The 20,781-nt window shown below is 27.4% G+C and overlaps 1 protein-coding gene across 1 annotated transcript in view; it reads left to right on the forward strand.

The window, feature by feature from the left end:
• The window catches only part of LOC143241668 (uncharacterized), a 61,840-nt gene that overhangs the window by 3,855 nt on the left and 37,204 nt on the right, over nt 1–20,781 (forward strand). The window contains exons 3-12 of the mRNA XM_076484897.1: nt 1,801–2,024; nt 3,540–3,597; nt 8,102–8,200; nt 8,763–9,019; nt 11,322–11,385; nt 11,901–11,936; nt 12,202–12,282; nt 16,466–16,542; nt 19,148–19,312; nt 19,708–19,768. Of these exons, the coding sequence (XP_076341012.1) occupies nt 1,801–2,024; nt 3,540–3,597; nt 8,102–8,200; nt 8,763–9,019; nt 11,322–11,385; nt 11,901–11,936; nt 12,202–12,282; nt 16,466–16,542; nt 19,148–19,312; nt 19,708–19,768 (1,122 nt within the window). The remainder of the gene's footprint in view (nt 1–1,800; nt 2,025–3,539; nt 3,598–8,101; nt 8,201–8,762; nt 9,020–11,321; nt 11,386–11,900; nt 11,937–12,201; nt 12,283–16,465; nt 16,543–19,147; nt 19,313–19,707; nt 19,769–20,781) is intronic.

Genomic DNA, 20,781 nt, shown 5'->3' on the forward strand with positions numbered 1-20,781 from the left:
AATAGTGAAATGATGTACTGTGTGCAGTTTATATCAACCATTGTTTCAATAGTGAAATGATGTACTGTGTGCAGTTTATATCAACCATTGTTTCAATAGTGAAATGATGTACTGTGTGCAGTTAATATCAACCATTGTTTCAATAGTGAACTGAATAACTGAATACAGTTAATGCCAACCAAAGTTTTAATAGCAAACTGATGTATTGAATACAGATAATGTCAACGATAGTTTTAATAGTAAACTGACGTGCACAATACAGTTAAAGTGAACCCTTAAATATTTAAAAATGGCTGGCGTAGGTAAAGAAAGTTCTAGTGGATGAGCGGGCAACGTTTCGACCTCTTAGGTCACCGTTTTTACAGCCGTTTTAAATATATAATTTTCTCTACAAGCAGGTTTTCCCGTCATCACGGAAAGTGAACCATTGTTTTAATAAGAGACAGATTAACTGAACACAGTTCATTTCAACCATTGTTTTAATAATAAATTGAATAACTAAATACAGTTCAAGTCAACCATTGTTTTAATAATTAACTGATTATCTGAATACATTTCATGTCAACCATTGTTTTAATAGTAAACTGAGTGACGGAAAACAGTTTAACTGAACCATTGTTTTAATATTAATCTGACGCACTAAACACAGTTAATATCAAACTTTGTTTTAACAGTAAACTGAGGTGGTGAATACAGTTAATGTCAACCATTGTTCTAATAGTAAACTGATGTACGGAATACAGTTAATGTGAACCAGTGTTTTAATTGTAAACTGATATACTTAATACAGTTAATATCAACCATTGCTTTAATAGTACATCATGAACACAGTGCGTTTATATGGATGTGAATAACATCCTTATGATGCAGTAGTTACGTCGAGTGACTAAATTCTTCTAAACACGTGATAAATGTTTCTCTTTAATAAAAACTACTTTCAGAAAATAAACTGTCTTTGTTTTGCTCAGTTGTCAAAGTTAAACTATTGATTTGTTGTTTTTAATTAATGTTCTTTAGATGCTTGTTTGAGTCACATGCATGATATAAAGATCATACCCTTATTATAAAGGTGGTGATTATAAACGTGTTTTCCCTCATATAAATGTGGTTCCCTGTTTTCCTTCTGATGGTGGTTTTGGTTTTGATTTTCGAGTTTCTATTGGCAGTAAATATTCAATTTGTGCTCAGTTCCTAAATTATTATAAATGTAGAATCAACCAATAGAAACACTAGAAGTAACTACATCTTTATTAAAAGTTTAGTATGTAGGCTGTACCATTGTTTAAAATTTATATAACGTTTAGTATGTAGGCTGTACCATTGTTTAAAATTTATATAACGTTTAGTATGTAGGCTGTACCATTGTTTAAAATTTATATAACGTTTAGTATGTAGGCTGTACCATTGTTTAAAATTTATATAACGTTTAGTATGTAGGCTGTACCATTGTTTAAAATTTATATAACGAGTCTATAAATCGCAAGAGGTGAAATTTACCGGTACATCTTAGGACTTTAAGGCTGATTAATTGTAACAGAAACAACTAACAGTTACAGAATAGAACGTCAACTCTTATGAACTGTAGCAGAAACAAGTAAGCTATAGGATAGTATGTTAAATTTAATGAATTGTAACAGAAACAAGTAAGCTATAGGATAGTATGTTAAATTTAATGAATTGTAACAGGTAATAGTATGTTAAATTTAATGATTAGGTAAACGTTAGTTCGTTAGTTCAATAAAAGTATATAATTTTTAAGTATTTATTAATATTTACTATTACTTTCCCTTCTATTTTCAGAATTGTATTTGTATGTAAGAGAAAAAGGAGTGTATAAGCCTGAAATTAACATAATAGAAGGGTACAACCTGAATACATTTTATACTGAGCTCTGGAAGGGTAAAGACACTACAGCGTTTTTTCATGTACAGATGGGAAATAATCTTCAAACAGAATGTAAGTTCGATACATGGAGAGAGTGGCTTGTTTGCAATAATGAAGAAAAGCTACAAATTGATGACAAGGTATAAAACAACCTTTGTGTTTATAAAGTTACCATTATATGTGTAATGATGGGTGACCTTTGTTATTATATAAGTTCAGGTTTAATAGATAGAATATTGTCTATATTATATTGTTTTCTTGAAATATGAAGTAAATCCTAACAGTGATAGTGATGAAGCTAACGATGCATAAGAGATGTCTTAACTTATAGTCCTATACTATGATTAGGTATATTTATCAGAAATAAAATAGCATTAATTACGTATCTTGGTAACGACTACAGTATTACTGAGTATTAGGTTTCTTTGTTAGGACTACAGTTGTACTGAGTAATAGGTTTCTTTGTTAGGACTGCAGTAGTACTGAGTATTAAGTTTCTTTGTTAGGACTACAGTAGTACTGAGTATTAAGTTTCTTTGTTAGGACTGCAGTAGTACTGAGTATTAGGTTTCTTTGTTAGGACTGCAGTAGTACTGAGTATTAAGTTTCTTTGTTCGGACTACAATAGTACTGAGTATTAAGTTTCTTTATTAAGATTACAGTCACAATATTTCCTTTAGCGTTATAGTAATAACTATTAGGTATCACTGTTTTGTACTCCAGATTTTATGTGATGAAGGTGTTTAAATATCTGGTAATATCTCCAAAGATAGTTATAACCTTATTTTTCTTGAATGAGGCTGTACAGAATGCGGCCAACTAGAATGGTCGGTATGGACAGTATATTTTAGAGTTATCCGACTAACAGAGCATATGAATACACTGAAATCGTGCGGTTCAATAAAGTTATTAATATTCAAACCATTATTCTTCTGTAAGCTGCGCCACTACACCTAACATTTTTCTTAAAGGAGAAACTTCAGAAAGCGAATTATGTAAAAATCCGTTTAAAGATTTCCATACATAATGATGTAAATGATTTATTAAAGTTTGAACTCACTTGGACACCTTTAATTACTGAAGTTTTGTATGTTCGTGGATTATCCTGTGTTACGGTGCACTAAACTTTACTTACTTGCTATTGGACTTGTTAGAGGTCTCGTTCTTGAAAGTCCGTACCTCAAGCTCATTCATAATCCTAATTCCATGAAAACACGATTTATGTAGCTCTGATTATTTTAAATCTGCTATCTCAACACATTTAAGTGTATGAATACCTGACTTAGGAAACACTGTTAAATACCTTTCCACAAAAATAACAATAACACGTTTTTAGTGCTATCTCACTAAATTATCAACGCCACACAATGTAGTTTTTATACTGCTCATTTTACCTCAACTTCATATTGACTATGGTTGTTACATGTTACTGATTTAAATATTCAAAATAACGTTAGTACCTTTGATCAATGATGACATTGTTGTTTATTTCATGTAATTATAATATAACGTGGTTTACAAAACTTAGAAAAAGAAGAAGTTTCAAATATTTCTGTAAAATCTAATCCAGTTACATTTTGTAAATTATGAAAGTAAACTTTAAAATCTATTTTACCATGAACATAATTAACGAACTTCATAAAATGTGATTTCAGATTTTTATAACACTGACGTTAGAAAATAATGGGTTCGTTGCTCTACGTAAAAATCCAGGTAGGATTATATTCAGGTTTTATTAAATAAAACAATATTGATATTGAAACTTTGCACTGAATACATTCAGGTTTTATTAAATAAAACAATATTGATATTGAAACTTTGTACTGAATACATTCAGGTTTTATTAAATAAAACAATATTGATATTGAAACATTGTACTGAATACATCCACGTTTTATTAAATAAAACAATATTGATATTGAAACTTTGCACTGAATACATTCAGGTTTTATTAAATAAAACAATATTGATATTGAAACTTTGCACTGAATACATTCAGGTTTTATTAAATAAAACAATATTGATATTGAAGCATTGTATTGAATACATTCAGGTTTTATTAAATAAATTGAAGCATATTGAATACATAGGTTATTAAATAAAATAACATATTGAAACTTTGTACTGAATACATTGAGGTTTTATTAAATAAAATAACATATTAACACGTATTGAAACTTTGTACTGAATGCATTCAGGTTTTATTAAATAAAATAATATATTAACATGTATTGAAACTTTGCACTGAATATATTCAGGTTTTATTAAATAGTTTAAAATATTTTTTTTTTCAAATTTTAGTTAATGACGTAAGATTCTATTCGGATTTTACTGAATAATAGAAGGTTTTATTAAGATTCTATCTAATAATTGAAGTTTTTATTAAGATTTTTTGAATAATGTAAGCTTATGCTGGAATTTTATTAAATAATGTAATATTATATTCGAATTTCAGTGAATAATGTGAGATTATGTTAAGATTTATAAAATAAAATAAGCTTATATTAAGATTTTAGTAAATAACATGGAATTATATAGGGATTTTATTGAATAAAATAATATTATACCAGGATTTTTCATTGAATAATGTAATATTATATTCAGCTTTTGGTGAATAATGTTACATTATATTCTGATTTTATTAAATAATCTATGATTATACTCAGATTTTATTGAAAGAGGTAATATTATAATCATATTTTGGTGAAGAATGTAAAATTATGCTCAAATTTATTGAATAATTTACTATTATCTTTTTATTTTATTGAAAAATGTAAGATTATATTTAGATTTTATTGTGATAATGTAAGATTATATTTAGATTTTATTGTGATAATGTAAGATTATATACAGATTTTATTTAATAATGTAACATTATATTCAGCTTTTATTGAATAATGTAAAATTATATTCAGATTTTATTGAATAATTTAAGAACACACTGACATATTAGTAACTAATGTAAAATCATATACAAATTATATTGAATAATGTAAGATAATATTCAGATTTTATCGAATAATGTAAATTATATTCAGATTTTATTGAATAATGTAAATTATATTCAGATTTTATTGAATAATTTAAGAACACACTGACATATTAGTAAATAATGTAAGATTATATTCAGATTTGTTTAAATAATGTAAGATTATATTCAGATTTTATTGAATAATTTAAGAACACACTGACATATTAGTAAATAATGTAAGATTATATTCAGATTTGTTTAAATAATGTAAGATTATATTCAGATTTTATTGAATAATTTAAGAACACACTGACATATTAGTAAATAATGTAAGATTATATTCAGATTTTATTGAATAATGTAAGATTTAATTCAGATTTTATTGAATAATGTAAGATTTAATTCAGATTTTATTGAATAATTTAAGAACACATTGACATATTAGTAAATAATGTAAGATTATATTCAGATTTTTTAAATAATGTAAGATTATATTCAGAATTTTTAAATAATGTAAGATTATATTCAGATTTTATTGAATAATGTAAGATTATATTCAGATTTTATTGAATAATTTTAGATTATATTCAGTTTTTATTGAATAATATAAGATTATATTTAGATTTTATTGAATAATGTAACATTATATTCAGATTTTACTGAATAATGTAAATTATATTCAGATTTTATTGAATAATTTAAGAACACACTGACATATCAGTAAATAATCTAAGATTATATTCAGATTTGTTTAAATAATGTAAGATTATATTCAGATTTTATTGAATAATGTAAGATTATATTCAGATTTTATTGAATAATGTAAGATTATATTCAGATTTGTTTAAATAATGTAAGATTATATTCAGATTTTATTGAATAATGTAAGATTATATTCAGATTTGTTTAAATAATGTAAGATTATATTCAGATTTTATTGAATAATGTAAGATTATATTCAGATTCTATTAAATAATGTCAGATTTAATTCAGATTTTATTGAATAATGTAAATTATATTCAGATGTTATTGAATAATTTAAGAACACATTGACATATTAGTAAATAATGTAAGATTATATTCAGATTTTATTGAATAATGTAAGATTATATTCAGATTTTATTGAATAATGTAAGATTATATTCAGATTCTATTGAATAATGTCAGATTTAATTCAGATTTTATTGAATAATTTAAGAACACATTGACATATTAGTAAATAATGTAAGATTATATTCAGATTTTATTGAATAATGTAAGACTATATTCAGATTTTACTGAATAATATAAGCTTATATTCAGATTTTATTGAATAATGTAAGATTATATTCAGATTTTATTGAATAATGAAAGATTATATTCAGATTTTATTGAATAATGTGAGATTATATTAAGATTTTATTGAATAATGTGAGATTATATTAAGATTTTATTGAATAATGTGAGATTATATTCAGATTTTATTGAATAATGTAAGATTATATTCAGATTTTACTGAATAATGTAAGATTATATTCAGATTCTATTGAATAATGTCAGATTTAATTCAGATTTTATTGAATAATGTAAATTATATTCAGATTTTATTGAATAATTTAAGAACACATTGACATATTAGTAAATAATGTAAGATTATATTCAGATTTTATTGAATAATATAAGATTACATTCAGATTTTATTGAATAATGTAAGATTATATTCAGATTTTATTGAATAATGTAAGATTATATTCAGATTTTACTGAATAATGTAAATTATATTCAGATTTTATTGAATAATTTAAGAACACACTGACATATCAGTAAATAATCTAAGATTATATTCAGATTTGTTTAAATAATGTAAGATTATATTCAGATTTTATTGAATAATGTAAGATTATATTCAGATTTTATTGAATAATGTAAGATTATATTCAGATTTGTTTAAATAATGTAAGATTATATTCAGATTTTATTGAATAATGTAAGATTATATTCAGATTTGTTTAAATAATGTAAGATTATATTCAGATTTTATTGAATAATGTAAGATTATATTCAGATTCTATTAAATAATGTCAGATTTAATTCAGATTTTATTGAATAATGTAAATTATATTCAGATGTTATTGAATAATTTAAGAACACATTGACATATTAGTAAATAATGTAAGATTATATTCAGATTTTATTGAATAATGTAAGATTATATTCAGATTTTATTGAATAATGTAAGATTATATTCAGATTCTATTGAATAATGTCAGATTTAATTCAGATTTTATTGAATAATTTAAGAACACATTGACATATTAGTAAATAATGTAAGATTATATTCAGATTTTATTGAATAATGTAAGACTATATTCAGATTTTACTGAATAATATAAGCTTATATTCAGATTTTATTGAATAATGTAAGATTATATTCAGATTTTATTGAATAATGAAAGATTATATTCAGATTTTATTGAATAATGTGAGATTATATTAAGATTTTATTGAATAATGTGAGATTATATTAAGATTTTATTGAATAATGTGAGATTATATTCAGATTTTATTGAATAATGTAAGATTATATTCAGATTTTACTGAATAATGTAAGATTATATTCAGATTCTATTGAATAATGTCAGATTTAATTCAGATTTTATTGAATAATGTAAATTATATTCAGATTTTATTGAATAATTTAAGAACACATTGACATATTAGTAAATAATGTAAGATTATATTCAGATTTTATTGAATAATATAAGATTACATTCAGATTTTATTGAATAATGTAAGATTATATTCAGATTTTATTGAATAATGTAAGATTATATTCAGATTTTATTGAATAATGTGAGATTATATTCAGATTTTATTGAATAATGTGAGATTATATTTAGATTTTATTGAATAATGTAAGATTATATTCAGATTTTACTGAATAATGTAAGATTACATTCAGATTTTTTAAATAATGTAAATTATATGCAGATTTTATTGAATAATGTAAATTATATGCAGATTTTATTGAATAATGTGAGATTATATTCAGATTTTATTGAATAATGTAAGATTATATTCAGATTTTTTAAATAATGTAAATTATATTCAGATTTTATTGAATAATGTAAGATTATATTCAGATTTTTTAAATAATGTAAATTATATGCATATTTTATTGAATAATGTAAGATTATATTAAGTGTGAAACTTTGATATTGATGTTGTTGTATTTCATTTTTTATTCCGTTTCATTTTCACTTACAGAATTTGATAATTGCTTGGAATCAGATTGCAGGAATTACTTATCGAATTTAGGTTTTATTTGGAACATCCCCAAATTACCACCTTCCAATTCTGATTCAGGTACATGAGAGCTTTTCTAGCCACTCGAACATAGTATTTAATAACTGACGTTTATAACTTAAGTCTGAACTACGTTTATGCGTTTCAATAAATACGATTATTATATACGTTTCCTCTCCTAACACTAAACCAGACATGTAAACCTGAAGGATGTGTTTAATATAAACATGTTTACTTTAACTGCAAACTCAACAATATGTTTACTACGTAACAATTCTAAAACCACATTTAAAGCTTTCAATACATGTTTTGTTTAACTATAAATCCATATCTATGTTTGAATAACGTGTTTATTATTCAACATTTTTAACTTGCTTCTATATACTTACTTCAGTTTCTATTCATCAGTGTTCTCTGGGTAAGAAAAGTCTCTAATTGGTAAATCGAATGGTACATTTTCTGTCTAAATCCATTTGATAATTTGTCACAAAATATGTTACTTATTAGTTTAATTTAAACTGCAGAAATGTATTGAAATTAAAATGATTGCCCATCATTCTACTGTTGTAGAAACAATTTTTTGTTTTATATCTATGGTGTTTCATCTCTCTTTTATTTTTAGACTCCTACATTGTACTCAACAGTGAAGACAATTCAGTCTCGATAAAAAGTCCTGAAATAGCTACTAATACCGATACAACCGTGACGTTAAAATATTGGTTGAATAGTGAAACTCCTGAATATAGTCCAACGCTGTCTGTCTTCGTTGAGAAAAACAACAAACTTGTGAAACTATTACCTTTAACGAAATGTGAAGACAAGATCCAAGAAATTATCTTCAAGGCTGGATACACTGTTCGAGTTGACGGTCCTTACAAGGTAAGATAGACTGAAACTTGTGTCTTTATGGCTGGATACACTGTTCGAGTTGACAGTCCTTACAAGGTAAGATAGACTGAAACTTGTGTCTTTAAGGCTGGATACACTGTGCGAGTTGACGGTCCTTACAAGGTAAGATAGACTGAAACTTGTGTCTTTGGATGCACTGTGCGAGTTGACAGTCCTTACAAGGTAAGATAGACTGAAACTTGTGTCTTTAAGGCTGGATACACTGTTTGAGTTGACAGTCCTTACAAGCTAGACCAGGTAGTACTAGGTAGTGGTTGTAGGTAGTACAAAAGAACCATATACAAAGACTGTAAGTTTTCAATGTTATTGATATGTTAAACTAGACAAGGTAGTACTAGGTAGTGGTTGTAGGTAGTACAAAAGAACCATATACAAAGACTGTAAGTTTTCTATGTTATTGATATGTTAAACTAGACCAGGTAGTACTAGGTAGTGGTTGTAGGTAGTACAAAAGAACCATATACAAAGACTGTATGTTTTCTCTGTTATTGATATGTTAAACTAGACCAGGTAGTACTAGGTAGTGGTTGTAGGTAGTACAAAAGAACCATATACAAAGACTGTATGTTTTCTATGTTATTGATATGTTAAACTAGACCAGGTAGTACTAGGTAGTGGTTGTAGGTAGTACAAAAGAACCATATACAAAGACTGTAAGTTTTCTCTGTTATTGATATGTTAAACTAGACCAGGTAGTACTAGGTAGTGGTTGTAGGTAGTACAAAAGAACCATATACAAAGACTGTAAGTTTTCTATGTTATTGATATGTTAAACTAGACCAGGTGGTACCAGGTAGTGGTTGTAGGTAGTACAAAAGAACCATATACACAGACTGTAAGTTTTCTATGTTATTGATATGTTAAACTAGACCAGGTAGTACTAGGTAGTGGTTGTAGGTAGTACAAAAGAACCATATACCAAGACTGTAAGTTTTCTATGTTATTGATATGTTAAACTAGACCAGGTAGTACTAGGTAGTGGTTGTAGGTAGTACAAAAGAACCATATACAAAGACTGTAAGTTTTCTATGTTATTGATATGTTAAACTAGACCAGGTAGTACTAGGTAGTGGTTGTAGGTAGTACAAAAGAACCATATACAAAGACTGTAAGTTTTCTATGTTATTGATATGTTAAACTAGACCAGGTAGTACTAGGTAGTGGTTGTAGGTAGTACAAAAGAACCATATACAAAGACTGTAAGTTTTCCATGTTATTGATATGTTAAACTAGACCAGGTAGTACTAGATAGTGGTTGTAGGTAGTACAAAAGAACCATTTACACAGACTGTAAGTTTTCTATGTTATTGATATGTTAAACTAGACCAGGTAGTACTAGGTAGTGGTTGTAGGTAGTACAAAAGAACCATATACACAGACTGTAAGTTTTCTATGTTATTGATATGTTAAACTAGACCAGGTAGTACTAGGTAGTGGTTGTAGGTAGTACAAAAGAACCATATACAAAGACTGTAAGTTTTCTATGTTATTGATATGTTAAACTAGACCAGGTAGTACTAGGTAGTGGTTGTAGGTAGTACAAAAGAACCATATACAAAGACTGTATGTTTTCTATGTTATTGATGTGTTAAACTAGACCAGGTAGTACCAGGTAGTGGTTGTAGGTAGTACAAAAGAACCATATACAAAGACTGTAAGTTTTCTATGTTATTGATATGTTAAACTAGACCAGGTAGTACTAGGTATTGGTTGTAGATAGTACAAAAGAACCATATACAAAGACTGTAAGTTTTCTATGTTATTGATATGTTAAACTAGACCAGGTAGTACCAGGTAGTGGTTGTAGGTAGTACAGAAGAACCATATACAAAGACTGTAAGTTTTCTGTGTTATTGATATGTTAAACTAGACCAGGTAGTACTAGGTAGTGGTTGTAGGTAGTACAAAAGAACCATATACAAAGACTGTAAGTTTTCTATGTTATTGATATGTTAAACTAGACCAGGTAGTACCAGGTAGTGGTTGTAGGTAGTACAGAAGAACCATATACAAAGACTGTAAGTTTTCTGTGTTATTGATATGTTAAACTAGACCAGGTAGTACTAGGTAGTGGTTGTAGGTAGTACAAAAGAACCATATACAAAGACTGTAAGTTTTCTATGTTATTTGTACGGTAAACCAGATCACGTCTTTGTAGGTAGAACAATAATATTTGTAACTTGCTTCATCTTTGAAATGACATCTATGTTTGTAATATCTGATGTTATTAGATAAAGGATTTCATCATTGTCCAATTTGTCCTGTATATTAGATTGTATTCGCTGGTGAAGCACGTGGTTTGGACAAGGCAGGAGTAGCTATACTGGAAGTTAAGGGTGAGTCATGGATATGTGGTTTATTTTATTTTCTCAGCAGAAGCATTTTAAGTTTGTTCATAGTTGAAACAATTAAACTAGAATTTGTTTATAGTTTATCCACATAAACAGTAGTTTATTTATAGTAGAAACATTTAAACTAAAGTTTAATATGACTTTAGTGGTCTTATTTTAAAGGTTTCCATCAATTAGTACAATACTTGATATCGTGGTATTAATAATGTAGTCTGCCAACTGAAGACATTATACATGTAGCAACAACGTGTAGCAGCTTTCGGGTAATCTGTTTCCTGTTTTTTCGATGACGAGAAACCCACATGAAATAAAAATGTATCTCAGAACGGTTGTTATGGGTATTAACACTTTTATTGACAAGGAGAGAACAACGTTTCGACCTAAAGGTGACCTAGTGTTATGGCCAGTACAAGCCGTTCTGAGAAACATGTTTGTCTCCTGTATTACTGTGTTATAATTAATGTTACTGATGTATAACTGGTCTTTATTTTCTTCATTAGGTAAACATTCTCCAATAGAAGACACTGTGATTCAAGGTACGGTTAAATGTGTCCAGAACACTTCGTATAAATAATCCAAAGTTATAGGAACAAAACTTTAGTGTTAACATTTTATTTTATCTCAATGGGATATTTTGTAATGCAACACGTTTAAGTAAATTTTCTGGGATATTACTATCCATCCATTACATGTTATAATTCAGTAAAACACATAAAAATACATTGTCCTACTTTTTGTCTAACATAAATTTAAATTAATTAATATTAATTATTTTTATATTTGACTGTCGATTCATTTCAGTGTTTTGGCCCAGAGATGTGAAAATAATTTACGAAATGTTTCAGTTTTATGGTTGGGAAATTTCTGGATTATTCGAAAAACGTAAGTTATTTATATTTTGATAAATTTTGTATATTTTTCCAGTTGAAGCACATCCGTCAGTAGAAACAAAAATTGTTGACTGCTACTTTCAACTAGATGTATTGTGATGATATACAAATGTACACCAAATTTGTAATATAGTAAACATTCAATTAAAAGTTGTTGTGTTTCTTAGGAACATAATAAAGAGACACAGACTCGACCACAGATGTGAACTTGTTTCAATAATTACTAGCCATATCTAAAGATTCAATCAGAATTCAACCCTTACTATGGAGAACCAATATAGCCCCAAGACTCAACCTTAAGTTTTTTAAAAGTTTGGATTGATATGCGAATACGTTAAGATTGCCGTTGATATATAAATCAGTTAAAGACCCGAGATTCAGCGCTAAATTTGTAAAGGTCTGGATGAATACCAATAACATCTTAACCATTGAATTGGTAATGTGTTATGGTAGAACAAGAGGACATTTACAACAAGGTCCTGCGGAATAAATGTCGGAATAGTTTGCCTTTCCAAATAAATGAACAACTTTTACACATAATCTAGATAACACTTTAAGTGCCAGTTAAAAGAATTTCATATCTTATGAATAAACAACAACTGATACATTCAACTTAATTTAGTATAAATGTTACTTGTTAACTGGACTGGAAGAAATACTGAAGCTACATGAATTTAGGGTTAACTTAGTTAATAATTTACAGTTAATGACACATAATACCAAAGTATAAATCATTAACTGTATCAGTTTCGGAATTTAAAACTTGGACTCGAGAGCTTCTGGTAGCCTCTCTGATAAAGGTGTTTGGATTTTAATTTCCCGTTTTACTTATACAAAAAAATTATTTTGTTCAGATGAAAAACTAGGAAAATATAGAGTTGAAAGGAGAAAAAGGTTAAAGAAAAAGTGTTACTATATTTTAATAACTAAACAATTATATCTGCTCATTGTCATTCTTAAATAAAACAATATGTTAACATAACGTCATTCTTAAATAGAAAATATAGTAACATTTTGTCATTGTTAAATAAGACAATATATTAACATGCTGTCATCGTTAAATGAAAACAATATATCAACATCTTGTTATCGTTAAATAAAACAGTATGTTAACATATTGTCATTGTTAAATATAATAAAATGTTAAGATTTTGTCATTGTTAAACAGAAAAATATATTAACATGCTGTCAACATTAAATGAAAACAGTATATTATCATTTTATTATTATTAAATAAAACAGTATGTTATCACCTTATTATTGTTAAATAAAACAGTATGTTATCACATTATCATAGTTAAAAACACACTATGCTAACTTATTGTAATTTCTAAATCAAATAGTATGTTAACATATTGTTTAATTTAACAATAACAATATGTTAACGTTTTGTCATTTTTAAATAAAACTATATATTAACATGCTGTCATCGTTAAATGAAAACAATGTATTAACATTTATTATTGTTAAATAAAACAATATCTTAACATTTTATTATTGTTAAATAAAGTAGTACGTTGACATATTATCATTGTTAAAAGCAGTATGTTAACATTTTGTCATTGTTAAATAAAACAGTACGTTAATACCTTATTATTCTTTAATAAAACAGTAGTTAACATATTATCATTTTTTAAAAAAACAGTATGTTAGCATATTGCCATTACTAAATAAAGCAGTATGTTAACATATTGCCATTATTAAATAAAACAATATGTTAACATGTTAACATATTATCATTGTTAAAATAAGTTAACGTTTAGTCATTGTTAAATGAAAACAACGTATTCTTATTATTATTATAACAGTATATTATCATACTGTCATTAGTAAGTAAAAGAATATGTTAATATTTTGTCATTATTAAAGTAAAACTATGTATTAACATGCTGTTATTGTTAAATGAAAAGAGTATATTACCATTTTATTATTGTTAAATAAAACAGTACGTTAACATCTTATTATTGTTAAATAAAACAGTGTGTTAACATATTATTGTTAAATAAAACAATGTTAGCATTTTGTCATTATTAAACAGAACAATATATTCAGTGATGACGAGAAACCCACTTGTTGAGAAATTTATATGCAAAAACGGCTCGTTTGAGCTGAGAAAACACTTTACATAGAAGAGCGAACAACGTTTCGACCTTCTTCGGTCATCGTCAGGTTCACAAAGAAAGAGGTAACTGACCGGAAGCTGACCACATGTTTGAAAGGGGTTGTGTAACTGTGTGTCGAAATGTAGAGGGCGGTATTAGATGTTTGAATATATAATTTTATTTATTATATTAATATAGGTATAAAGGCGTTCCTTTATATTGGTTTATTTTGGGTTTAAGTTGTTGTATAAGTAAGGCTTCTTTAATTTTACGTTTGTTTATGTTTGTTTCTTTATTTAGTATTTGAGTGTTTTCTATGGTTATGTTGTGTTTATTTGACTTGCAGTGTTCGAAAACGTGTGAAGGTGACTTTTAATGTTCTTTGAATCTGGTTTCCATTTTTCTACTTGTTTCTCCAATATAGAAGTCGTGGCAGTTTTCACATTGTATTTTATAAATAATGTTGGTGTGGTGTTTGTCAGTGTAGTTTTTACATAGTATAGACCTCAGTTTTGTGCCGGGTTTTTGAATAAATTTGGTATTAATTGGAATGTCATATTTTGTTACTAATTTTTGCCAAATGTTGGTTATTTGTTTGCTGATGTCGGGAATATATGGTATACAGCAGTATATGGTTTCGTGGTTTTTTGATTCGTGAGCTGTATTTACTTTAGTTGGTTGATTTTGCTTTCTGTCTAGGTGTGTGCGTATAATGTTTTCTACGGTTTGTGGAGGAAACTTATTGATGTTGGTGAAGTATTGTTTTATTTTGTCTAATTCATCGTTAATTTTATACTGGACTATACATTCCTTGGGACTCAGCACATGAAACAAAACAAAAAACTCAACATACTAAGAAACCAAATAAACACAGCCATAAAACTATGCTCACCAGATAAAATTAACGATGAATTAGACAAAATAAAACAATACTTCACCAACATCAATAAGTTTCCTCCACAAACCGTAGAAAACATTATACGCACACACCTAGACAGAAAGCAAAATCAACCAACTAAAGTAAATACAGCTCACGAATCAAAAAACCACGAAACCATATACTGCTGTATACCATATATTCCCGACATCAGCAAACAAATAACCAACATTTGGCAAAAATTAGTAACAAAATATGACATTCCAATTAATACCAAATTTATTCAAAAACCCGGCACAAAACTGAGGTCTATACTATGTAAAAACTACACTGACAAACACCACACCAACATTATTTATAAAATACAATGTGAAAACTGCCACGACTTCTATATTGAGAAACAAGTAGAAAAATGGAAACCAGATTCAAAGAACATTAAAAGTCACCTTCACACGTTTTCGAACACTGCAAGTCAAATAAACACAACATAACCATAGAAAACACTCAAATACTAAATAAAGAAACAAACATAAACAAACGTAAAATTAAAGAAGCCTTACTTATACAACAACTTAAACCCAAAATAAACCAATATAAAGGAACGCCTTTATACCTATATTAATATAATAAATAAAATTATATATTCAAACATCTAATACCGCCCTCTACATTTCGACACACAGTTACACAACCCCTTTCAAACATGTGGTCAGCTTCCGGTCAGTTACCTCTTTCTTTGTGAACCTGACGATGACCGAAGAAGGTCGAAACGTTGTTCGCTCTTCTATGTAAAGTGTTTTCTCAGCCCAAACGAGCCGTTTTTGCATATAAATTTCAGAACAATATATTAATATGCTGTCAACATTAAATGAAAACAGTATATTAACATCTTACTATTTTGAAATAAAACAATATATTAGCATATTGTCACTGTTAAATAAAATAATAAGTTAACATTTTGTCATTGTTAAATAGATAAGAATGTTAATATGCCGTCATTGTTAACTAAAAAGGAATGTTAATATATCGTCATTGTTAAATGAAAATAATATACCATATCATTATAATTGTTAAAGTAAAAATAGTGTTGATACGGTTAATCCTGAAATAAGTCAAATGTTTATAAACCACATCTACTGTTTTCCATCTATCAGGGTTAAATCCAATTACTCTAAAACTATTTTTGTTACTTTCAGGGGACATTTCTGTAGAACTGAGACAGGGATTCAAAGAGGGAGTTATTCGGAGTCGATGGATGAAGTGGAGAAAAGGGGTAAGGATTTATTTCTTGTTTTCTAATGTTTCAACAAAATTCATTTTATTAAAAGTTGCAATGTTGCAAGAGTGACCGTACTTGTTTCAGATAGCTAAGACATGATGCATGATTATTTATTAAATAAATAATGAATTAATTAGTTGTACGTTTCAGCAATCTATTTACCAGGTACTATAAAGTCAGATCAGTTGAGCTACAAGTGTTTAAAACCTCAGTAAATAATCATTGATTTCAATAGAATATTGACTGTGACACTTGGAGAAATTTTTATCCACAGGTCAGAAATATATCTATTTTTGGTGCCATCTAGTGACGTTAAAAATTGTATTTATGATGGTTGTTAAAACATTATAAATTTAAATTACAATAATATATAAATAAGTTTTGGGGATTAGTTATATTGAGGCTGAATTATAGCACTTGCTACACTAGGCGACCGAGCACTTAAGCCTGAGATGATAAAAACTGGATCGATAGATTACAAAAAAATGAAGTTAGGTACTACTTGTAAAGCGAGAAAAAATATCTATAAAATATATAACATGATGATACCTATATCTAAAATAATGTGGTGAGATCATACTGGGTATTATACTATTGTTGATATATTTATTGTTAACTAAAGAAATCACATTTTTAATTGTAAAATCATCGTGTAAGGTGTCATGTATTTACTTCCACTTCAACATAACACTATTATTTCATGATGATGACCGAAGAAGGTCAAAACGTTGTTCGCTCTTCTATTTAAAATATTTTCTCAACCCAAACGAGCCGTTTTTGCATATATATTTCTCAACAAGTGGGTTTCTCGACATCACTGATTATTATTTCATCACGGCGATTGTACGAGAAGTGTAAGTTTTTGTGTTTTTCTCAGTGTATTTGTACTTACCTGTTACCATTATGTCTGAACTAGCATACCGTGAACCTGACGATGACCGAAGAAGGTCGAAACGTTGTTCGCTCTTCTACGTAAAATATTTTCTCAACCCAAACGAGCCGTTTTTGCATATATATTTTGCATATATACTATTATTTCATGTCCAGAAATTGAACTTAGTTTGCATAAAGTGCCATCTATCGGAATTAAAATTTGAAAATGAGAAAGTTTTTATTCAATAAACCTAAAAGTTAGTAAATATAATATTATTTTTTTAAATATTATCTATTCGGCTGTTTAATAGTTTTATTTCTAATATTAACTTACTTTAAGTATAAGTTATTAAACTTTCATTACTATTCAGAGATTTATATTTTTATTTCATAAGTAACAGACGATGTGATATTTTAGCATATAGAGTGTAAGAGTTTAATATGAATTATATAAAATTAGTTATTGTATCTTATAATTATAAAATTATTGTTCATATATATATTGTTATAGATTCTTTTTATTGTGTGCCTTGGAAAAAAATTATTAATGATGTCCTAATATTTGTGTTTCTGACCTTAGATGGAAATAAAAGTACAGTTCTAATATTTGTGATTCTGACCTTAGATGGAAATAAAAGTACAGTTCTAATATTTGTGATTCTGACCTTAGATGGAAATAAAAGTACAGTTCTAATATTTATGTTTCTGACCTCAGATGGAAATAAAAGTACAGTTCTAATATTTGTATTTCTGACCTCAGATGGAAATAAAAGTACAGTTCTAATATTTGTGATTCTGACCTTAGATGGAAATAAAAGTACATTTCTAATATTTGTGTTTCTGACTTTAGATGGAAATAAAAGTACAGTTCTAATATTTGTGTTTCTGACCTTAGATGGAAATAAAAGTACAGTTCTAATATTTGTGTTTTTGACCTTAGATGGAAATAAAAGTACAGTTCTAATATTTGTGATTCTGACCTTAGATGGAAATAAAAGTACAGTTCTAATATTTGTGTTTCTGATCTTAGATGGAAATAAAAGTACAGTTCTAATATTTATGTTTCTGACCTCAGATGGAAATAAAAGTACAGTTCTAATATTTGTATTTCTGACCTCAGATGGAAATAAAAGTACAGTTCTAATATTTGTAATTCTGACCTCAGATGGAAATAAAAGTACAGTTCTAATATTTGTGTTTCTGACCTCAGATGGAAATAAAAGTACAGTTATAATAATATTTGTGTTTCTGACCTCAGATGGAAATAAAAGTACATTTCTAATATTTGTGTTTCTGACCTTAAATGGAAATAAAAGTACAGTTCTAATATTTGTGTTTCTGACCTCAGATGGAAATAAAAGTACAGTTCTAATAATATTTGTGTTTCTGACCTCAGATGGAAATAAAAGTGCAGTTCTAATAATATTTGTGTTACTGACCTCAGATGGAAATAAAAGTACAGTTCTAATATTTGTGTTCCTGATCTTAGATGGAAATAAAAGTACAGTTCTAATAATATTTGTGTTTCTGACCTCAGATGGAAATAAAAGTACAGTTCTAATATTTGTGTTTCTGACCTAAGGTAGAAATAAAACTACAATTCTAATAATATTTGTGTTTCTTACCTTAGATGGAAGTAAAACTACAGTTCTAATAATATTTGTGTTTTTTACCTTAGATGGAAGTAAAACTACAGTTCTAATAATATTTGTGTTTCTTACCTTAGATGGAAGTAAAACTACAGTACCAATGTACAGAGCCAGCGAGTCTGGAAATAGAGATGATTGACGTGGATGGGAATGCTGTCATTTCTAAGCCTTATGATATAGTTCCTGGTGATGAATGGATAGACGTTACAGTAGCTCTTAATGAACAAGTTGACGAATTCATGGTAGGTTTAACAACTTAACCTTAATATGTTGTTCAGTTAGTTATGAGTTAAACTAGTTGTGACTCTTGTTTGATAATCACAGACATTGTTAGTGGAATCACTTCTACTGATTATTGTCAGATTTATCTCTTCGTTTTTATACGAACGATTGAAACATCTTCATTGGTCAGTTCACTACAGTGACTAGTAACTCAGGTAGAAACTTGAAATTACTCAAACCCCAAAACTGTTATAAAAACAAGGTACTTTAAGGAGTGAATCGTAAGGATACGTCTAAGAAAATTATCACCTTAAGATAATGTTGTTATGTTTTTCAAGCAGGGTTTCTTTAAGAAAAAAAAACAGGTTCATTTAACATCAAATGTATGAACAACATTGTTTTATTTTTGGACTAGATTGGAATTCGGGGATTACTGAGAAATGAGGATGCAAAGCTTCTTGTTCAAAACATTAGAGGTAACTACTTCATAGTTGGAATAAGTTAGTGTCATAGGTGAGTGTTGTCGTGTCAAATAGTAAACCAACATCAGCTAAAGTTTATGAAAGTAATGTGTAAAAATAGTAAAACAACATCAGTTAAAATGTATGATATTACTGTGAAAAATAGTAAAACAACATCAGGTAAAGTGTATGATATTACTGTGTAAAATAGTAAAACAACATCAGGTAAAGTGTATGATATTACTGTGTAAAATAGTAAAACAACATCAGGTAAAGTGTATGATATTACTGTGTAAAATAGTAAAACAACATCAGTTAAAGTGTATGATATTACTGTGTAAAATAGTAAAACAACATCAGTTAAAGTGTATGATATTACTGTGAAAAATAGTAAAACAACATCAGGTAAAGTGTATGATATTACTGTGTAAAATATTAAAACAACATCAGGTAAAGTGTATGATATTACTGTGTAAAATAGTAAAACAACATCAGGTAAAGTGTATGATATTACTGTGTAAAATAGTAAAACAACATCAGTTAAAGTGTATGATATTACTGTGTAAAATAGTAAAACAACATCAGGTAAAGTGTATGATATTACTGTGTAAAATAGTAAAACAATATCAGTTAAAGTGTATGATATTACTGTGAAAAATAGTAAAACAACATCAGTTAAAGTGTATGATATTACTGTGTAAAATAGTAAAACAACATTAGGTAAAGTGTATGATATTACTGTGTAAAATAGTAAAACAACATCAGTTAAAGTGTATGATATTACTGTGTAAAATAGTAAAACAACATCAGTTAAAGTGTATGATATTACTGTGTAAAATAGTAAAACAACATCAGGTAAAGTGTATGATATTACTGTGTAAAATAGTAAAACAACATCAGTTAAAGTGTATGATATTACTGTGTAAAATAGTAAAACAACATCAGGTAAAGTGTATGATATTACTGTGTAAAATAGTAAAACAACATCAGGTAAAGTGTATGATATTACTGTGTAAAATAGTAAAACA

This window comes from Tachypleus tridentatus, unplaced genomic scaffold (genome assembly GCF_004210375.1).
Source record: "Tachypleus tridentatus isolate NWPU-2018 unplaced genomic scaffold, ASM421037v1 Hic_cluster_1, whole genome shotgun sequence".
Taxonomy (NCBI): Eukaryota; Metazoa; Arthropoda; class Merostomata; order Xiphosura; family Limulidae; genus Tachypleus; species Tachypleus tridentatus.